At 44.0% G+C, this 7,993-nt stretch overlaps 1 protein-coding gene across 1 annotated transcript; it reads right to left on the bottom strand.

The window, feature by feature from the left end:
* Positions 1–5,637: 5,637 nt before the first annotated feature.
* On the bottom strand, positions 5,638–6,576 carry LOC110329485 (olfactory receptor 15). Its single transcript, XM_021209084.1, has one exon. The coding sequence runs from the start codon at positions 6,574–6,576 to the stop codon at positions 5,638–5,640; it is 939 nt and encodes a 312-aa protein (XP_021064743.1).
* Positions 6,577–7,993: the final 1,417 nt, after the last annotated feature.

Below are 7,993 nucleotides of genomic sequence, written 5' to 3'. Positions count from 1 at the left end.
CCACCACCACCACCACCACCACCACCACCACCACCACCACCAGGCTTGGAGGCAGGCACTTGCTGCTCTTCTAGAGGGTTTGGGTTGTATTCTAAGCACTGTGTCAGGCAGCTCACAATCATATATACCTCCAAATTCAGGGGATCTAACACCTCTGGCCTCCACTGCCACCTCACATGTACATGCCCAGATATAGGCTCATACACCTACATATAATTAAAAATAATAAATAAATCTTTAAAAAGTTCAAAAAGCAGCCAGGCATAGTGGCGCATGTCTTTAATCCCAGCACTCAGGAGGCAGAGGCAGGCTGATCTCTGGGAGTTCAAGACCAGCCTAGTCTACATAGTGAGTCCTAGAACAGCCACAGCTACATGGTAAGACTCTGTCTTGAGAAAAACAAAAGTTTTAAAGGCAAGTAACAAACTGCAGAGCCTGGCGTGGCCCTGGTGGGGACAGAGTGACATGGTGCCTGCCCCTAGTTTATCGTTAGTGCTTAGCAAAGGCAGACAGATCTCTGAATTCTTTTGCACTGTTAAAAACATGTATGCTTGCTGTCTCTTAATAACCAAAGGTCATGGGATGCTAATTCATAAGATAATCTAAAGGAAACCTGAAGTGAATGATTGGATTAATTAATGTATAAAATAAAAGACTGGACCTGTGTTCTGCAGAAGATGAGCTCTCCAGAGAATTTTTTAGGACAAAAAGAGAACTGCTATGATTCTGCAGTGTCACCACTGGGGTGTGCGAACCTCACTAGGGCAGACAAAACGTGGGGTGCTAGGCTGCACTACACCCTATGCCCCATCAGGGTTGGGCTTTCGGGAACCTAATCAAGATGTCTGCTAAGAGAGTGTTTAAAAATAATTTAGGGGTGGGAGATTGCAGTCTAAAGTGGGGACCCCAACTTGGGTGAGAAATGAGGCAGACTGAGGCCAAGGATTCCCAAACTCCCTGGTGTCCAGTTGCTGGTATCAGAAGAAGGGGGCTGCACGGGCCTGCTAGGATGAGACCTGGGGAGAGCGGGGGAAACTCTGGACTTGCTTAGCAGTGAGTGTCCAGGGAGCACAGAGGGGCAGCACAGCTCTATGTGAGGAAGGCTTTCACCCATGTCAGTTCTTCATGAGAGAGACAGTCTCAGTTCCAAATTGTTTTGAAATTGTTCATCATACAGAATAGGTGCATACCACTTCCTCAGGGTGGACCAGAGATTAAATACCTTTTGCAGAAAGGAATTTCTGGGAAGAGAAGCTTATTGGCTAAACTCTCAGAGTCCATCTAGATATCTCATTAGCATAAAGAACTCTGTGTTGTGTGCTATGTGACTAGTGATCACGTTCTTTATGTGGGGAGTTGTGGTCACTCCTTCCAGGCCAGGAATCAGGTTGAGAGTAGGTGAAACACCTTCTGTCCTCAGATATGAGGGTATACCAGGGTTTCTGAACCAACTCAACCTTACCAAGTTTTCTGGCATGGTCCACTGCCCAACAAACTGCTTGGAGAACACACACACACACACACACACACACACACACACACACACACACACACAAGCAAGCAGGACATGGACAGAAATCTCTTAGAATAGCAAGTAGAACACAGGTCATGAGCTTGGACCCATGATTTGATTTCGAGTTGTTCCTTTTGCCACTCTCAGACACTCTGTCTCTCAGAACCTCTCTTCATGCCGATAGTCTGATCCTTGGCCACAAACAAAAGCCTAATCAAGATGTCTGCTAAGAGAGTGTTTAAAAATAGTTCTTGACCTTTTCCCCCAGCACCAGGAGTGAGAGAGGGGGAGGGGAGCAACACAAGGTCACAGGGTATGTGTGGGGAGGGGATGACACAACGTAAACTGCTCTTGAGAAATGACCTGCACAGGTGACCTTTGGGCTATAAAAGTATAAACAAATAGAAACTGATAGAAATTTTTTTAGGTAAAATTAATATAACATAAAATTAACCATTATAGAGTGAGCAATTATGGTGTTATTTACAATGTTGTCTAACCACTCTATCTAGTTCTAAAACCTTCTCATTACCCTAAAGGAAAACCTCGAACCTGTAGTGGACTCCCATTCTGTCTGAACTTAGCTGTCCTCACATAATATTCCATTGTATTGACTAGTACAAACTTCCATGTTCCTGTACTTTTTGATCTTTTTCCAGGAGGCAATTTGACTGGATGTATTTCTAGACAGCCTTAAAGTCTATTCCTGACTTAACCATTTACTTGAAAATGGTCTCTGCTGCTTGCTAAGTAAATCCTGTGTTCAGGTATAGCAGAATGAGAGTAGGTCCTTCCTACCTTGCAGAAAAAATCAACTCCAAATGAACCAAAGACCCTAACATAAGAATGGAAATTGAAAATGCTAGAGGAGAAGGAAGGGGAACACCCCAAGCTGCGAGCACAGGCATGGGGCTTTCTGGGAACACTCCAGTTGCTCAGGAAATACATTGTTGACAAATCAAATCTCATGAAATTAAAAAGCCAGGCAGCTGCCAATCAAACAGCTACTCCTTCCCATTGTCAACACGATAGCTGTGACTGTCTTGACAACAGCCCCTCACAGGTACTTGGAAACCTTCAATCCCTCTTGGATAGTCCATGGAAACTTCAGCTAAGGTTCAGATGCCCAGAGAAGACTTCATTACAGCCCAGAGAGCACCCAGCTGTCACTGCCACGGACAACTGCAACTTTGTCCTGGAGGAGGGGGGGAACTCTGCTTTCCTCAGGGCTGCTCCAGAGATGCTATGCTTCTGAAAGGTGCTCCTTCGGAAAGGGAATGCTCCGATGTTCCTGGGTGGGGTCATCTAAAAGTCTCCTAATGCAGGCTGCATCACTTTCTGTGAAGATAGTGGTGCTGGGGTTGCAGCTGCTGCAAGATCTTCAGGGGCTGCTGGAATAATGTTTACAGCCCCCTCCCAACGCACCCCTACCTGGCGTTGCTGGGGTCTATTCCTGGCAGGAAGCCACTGAGGCTGTGTTAGAGAGATCTGATGGGTGTCAATCAAACACTCTAGCCCTCAAGACACCTACAGATTTATCTATTTATTTATTTTCTTATTTATTGCAATAGTAGAGATTGAATGGAGAACCTCATACATCCCAAGCAAGCATCTGTCATATCACTGAGTTGTACCCCCAGCTTTAACCATTTTATTTTTTATAATACTTTTTCTTGAGAATTTCTTTTTTAATTTAATTAATTACTTTTTATGTATTTGGGTGTTTTGTCTGCATGCATGCCTGGTGCCTTTGGAGGCCAGAAGAAGGCACTGCATCCTGGGACTGGAGTTAAAGACAGTTGTGACCCACCACGTGGGTGCTGGGAATCAAACCCGGGGCCTCTGGAAGAACGGCTTCTTAGCTCTCCAGCCTCCATTGTTAATAATTTCATACTGTGGACATTAAAACGTGATCGTATTCATCCCTCTGTTTTTAAAGGGAGAACTTCTAATCCCTGCACTTTGAATCTCAGGCAGGAGGATAGCCATGAGCTGAAAGCCATCCTGACCTACAGTGTGAGACCCTGTCTCAAAACAGCAAAAAGGACAAAATCATTAGAGGTTCTTTGCAGCAGAGATTCGCGATGCCCTCACTTCCCTTATAACCGGTGAAGCTTTTCTCCCCTTCCTCTGTGGCTTTCCACTCCCCTAATTCCTACTCAATTTAAAGGTGTTCCTTACTTCCGGAAGGAAGTTCTGCAGAACTCCAAACTGTTTAAAGAATGATTCTATTTCACCCTGCATTTCTTGTAGTTACTTTAACACTCAAATGAATTGAACAAAGAACATGACTGACTCCTGTCTCCTTGTAATCACTCCCACGAGCCAGCCACACTCTGCTCCCAGATAACTGTAGGAACCTGGGTGCCATAGCTTGTCTCTGAGAAGCTGACCTGGCCTGACCTGACCTGATCGAGTGTGCTGATTGGTATTTTGTGCCTTCAAGATGATACACTTCGCTGAGGTCCAGTGATGGCTCTTCCTGGGTTGTGGCTTTGATCTGAGCTGGAGAAACAAATTCAGGCTAGGGTAATATTGTTAGATTTTAAAAGGGAATTATGAAAATTTGGAAGGGAAAATGTATCTATGTTCGTTCCATTCTATCCAAGGGACAAGATAACCCAAACCAGCAAACGTGAAAATGGTCTGCACGGAACATTTAGTTCTTACCATAAGAAGGTGATTGATAATACTTAATATAATTTCATTCACTAGCATTTAGCCAGCATGTAATTTGTAATAGGCAGGCAAATACAATAACAGAAATGGAAGCAAAGCTGCAGATCCTTTGAAACTACTTCTAAAACCTATTAACAATTGTCCCATATTAATGTGGCTTCTGTCAAGGCACAGGGTGTGTGAACTGTGGTGGTGGATGAACGTTTTGTTTTGTTTTGTTTTTGCATTTTTGTTTTTTTGTTTTTGCCATTCTAGTAATGAGCAGAGTCATTTAAGATAATACAAGAAATACTTGAAGATACAAGAAAAGGAAAATAATAAAAAATTGGAGAGGAATCTCAGAAGAAAATTTACAAGAGCTTATAAGTAAAATTGAAGTATATTCTAAGTATATACTATGGTGGGACAGAGGAGGAAGTATGAGAGAGAAGAGGAAGCCACCGTGAGGGGAGATGGACCATGAGCACATGGCCAGGAGAAAGAGCAAGTATCTGGGGTACACTGCTGGGGTACACTGCTGAGGAGGTAGTAAAAATAGATTAAAAATAACCATAGTCTGAGACCCATTTATTTGTGAGCTAGTCATGGATAAGCTTAAATTGCTTGTACTACAATATAGGTGTTATGGTTCCAACACACAGGTTTCTTGAGATAAGTTTTGTCCTAAACCAGTTGCTGGGTTTCTGGGACAGTAGTGCTGGAAGATTAAAACTTGAGACAGAGGACGTGCTTAACGGACAGACTACCCTCCTAAACTTGCTTAAGGAACCATAGCATATCCCACAACCCACTGACTCATACATAGCAAACCTGATGGCTTTGGCTGTTAGCTGCAATGATTTAAACAAAGCCAGATAGAGAATTTTAGGCTGGCAAATGGCCTTGCCTATCTTTTCTTATTGATTATCACACTGGGTAGAAGGTAAATTTGGATGCAGAGACAGAAAGGATAATCAGGTGAGGGGGATGGGAAGCATGATTAATTAGCCTGCATGTGGCACTAAGAAGAGACAGAGAACCGGACCACGATGATGGATGGCTAAGATACCAAGATGAATTCTATTTTCATCTGAAGTTGATAACCCGTGTTGTGAATTCATGGAATTACAGAAAATTATACAAGAAACTTCACGTTTCTTTCCTTAGAAAGTAAAAAAAAAATCATCAGAATTATGTTATAATACATAACGTGGACATAAGAGTCAGGGACATTGAAATAGGTCAATAATCTCTGGACATACAACAATACATATCTGCCCTGCTACCTGTGGCTCACAGTAGTATTTCTGGAAAATAAACAAAGAATGTCTCAAGTAACACTAACCATCTTCCAAATGTGTAGGACTGTCAGGATATGCATTGGCTTTACTGAAGGCAGAGCTTCTCATAAGAAAACAGAATGCAAGCTGGAGAGGCAGTAAGTAATGAAGACGATCGTGTAGGCCTCAGCTGGCTCCTCTCCCTTTCCCCAGCAATCTTCCCAGGGCCCCCTTCACTTCTTTGTTTCTTAGAGTATAGATGAGCGGATTCACCATGGGTGTGACCACAGAGTAGAAGAGAGAAATGAATTTTCCTTGGCTCTGATTACTGCTCTTAGCTGGAAGCAGATACCCATAGATCGCAGAGCCATAGAAGAGAAACACTACCACCAAGTGGGAGACGCATGTATTGAAGGCCTTCCGACGTCCCTCCACAGAGCGGATCTTCATCACTGCCTGAGCAATGAAGCAGTAAGAGACCAGGATAACGCTTACTGGGACTACAGTGAAGAAGGTGCAAACACCATTGAGCACCGCCTCATTGAGACTTGTGTCTCCACAGGCCAATTTAATCATGGCCGGTACCTCACACAGGAAGTTGTCCACTTTCCGGTGTCCGCAAAATGGGAGCTGCAGAGTGAATGTTGACTGAATCACGGAGTTGCCTAAGCCACCCAACCAGCTAATAGCAGCCAGCACCCAGCAGAGGCGAGGATTCATGACGGTCGTGTAGTGCAGGGGCCGACAAACTGCCACATACCGATCAAATGCCATCACCACGAGCAGTATGCACTCAGTAGCCCCCAGCCAAAGGAAAACATAGAGTTGAGTTACACACCCACCATAGCTGATTGTCTTGTCTGGCCCCCATAAATTTTTCAGCATTTGAGGGACTGAACTGGTAGTAAAGGCAAGGTCCAGGGAGGAGAGGTTGCTGAGGAAGAAGTACATGGGTGTGTGGAGCCGCGCATCAAGGCGCGAAAGCAGGATGATGGTCAAGTTCCCAACCAGTGTCAACAAGTAAGAGGCCAGGATGACAGCAAAAAAGACGATCTCCAGCTGGGGATGGTCAGAGACACCCATCAGAATGAAGCTCCCAGAAGAGCTGTTGCTGCTCACCTCCATCCCTGGCTGCCTCAGTCACTGAAGTCTGCTCAGGCAAGGGAAGAGGTTAAACCTGCATCCAAAGTGCACCTCAGGCTCCACAGCTAAAGATCACTCCACCTTTCCTGGCTACAAGCTTTCGTGCAAGCCCTGGTTGTCAGTTGAGCTGGGATTTCAAAAGGGACCTAGCACAGAGATGAAGGGAGTGTCTTGTGAGGGACAGACAACAGATAGGGCAACAGGTCAGAGGGGAGCTGGCATGTTAGATCAGATACAGACCTTTTCAAAAACACCAATTTCCTCAACCAAGTTTTCTTCGGCTCTGAGAAGAGGGAGACACCTCAAAAATCTCCTCAAAAGTTACTGGTAGATTTCTTTCTTAGGCTTGAAAGATGGCTCAGCAATTAAGAGCACAGAATGCTCCTGCGGAGAATCCAACTTTGGATTTCAGCGCCCTTATCTCGAAATAGCCTATAAGTCCGGTTCCAGGGGATCTGACATGCACTTCTGGCAACTGCACATATGTGAACATACCACCCAAAATTCATGCCTACATGATTTAAAATAAAGTCTTTTTTTTTTTGGACAGTCTGTCATTATACAGCCCTAGGCAGACTGAAAGTTGCTGTGTAGACCAAGCTAGCCTTAACAGAGATTCCACCTGCTCTGTTTTCTGAGTATTGAGTTTAAAGGCATGTGCCACCATGACCATCAAAATAATCAATCTTTAAAGAAATTCCTTTTCTCTGTCTTTGATAGTCCTCTCTTCTCAAATTAAAACTCCTGGTCTGGAAAGATCATCACGTGTCTATCGGATCTCAAAACAATGAAATGGTGGGGAGCTGGAGGGATGCCCAGCCATTGAGAACATTGGTTGCTCTTCCAGAGGACCAGGGTCCAGTTCCCAGCAGCCACCTGGAGGCTCACAACTGTCTGTAACTCAAACTCCAATAGATCTGATGCTTTCTTCTGCCCTCCATGGGCACTGCATACATGTGGCACACATATACACACATAGGTAAAACATACATACACACTAAAAACGAACGAGAATACTGAATATTCACCATACACAAAAAGCATGAATTTGTCAGTGAAGAAGAGGGTGAATACAGAACAAATAAACACATTCCAAAAACAGTCAAATGTGTGAAATATAAAAGTGGGTTTTCTGTTAGGAAGTTAAATCAGTTTACATGTGTCCATAATAAAGGAAATTAAAATATACCTGATAATTTGAAGTCTATTATGTTTACTGCTAAACCAAGGAATCATTCTTAACATCTCAAAGCAGCAAACAAACACATTCTTGTCAATAACAGGCCAATTAGCATCTCCTTGGGCAGTGTGTGTGTGCACAAGCTCACACAAGTGTGTGTGTGTGTGTGTGTGTGTGTGTGTGTATGTGTGTGTGTGTGTACAGAAGTCAGCCTTAAGT

The sequence above is a fragment of the Mus pahari genome, chromosome 12, assembly GCF_900095145.1.
Source record: "Mus pahari chromosome 12, PAHARI_EIJ_v1.1, whole genome shotgun sequence".
Classification (NCBI taxonomy): Eukaryota; Metazoa; Chordata; class Mammalia; order Rodentia; family Muridae; genus Mus; species Mus pahari.
Note: the sequence above shows the minus strand (reverse complement) of the source record. Positions and strands in the feature narration are given on the sequence as shown.

Coding starts and splice junctions, on each gene's coding strand:
- LOC110329485 (XM_021209084.1), bottom strand. CDS start 6,576: ATGGAGGTGAGCAGCAACAGCTCTTCTGGGAGCTTCATTCTGATGGGT.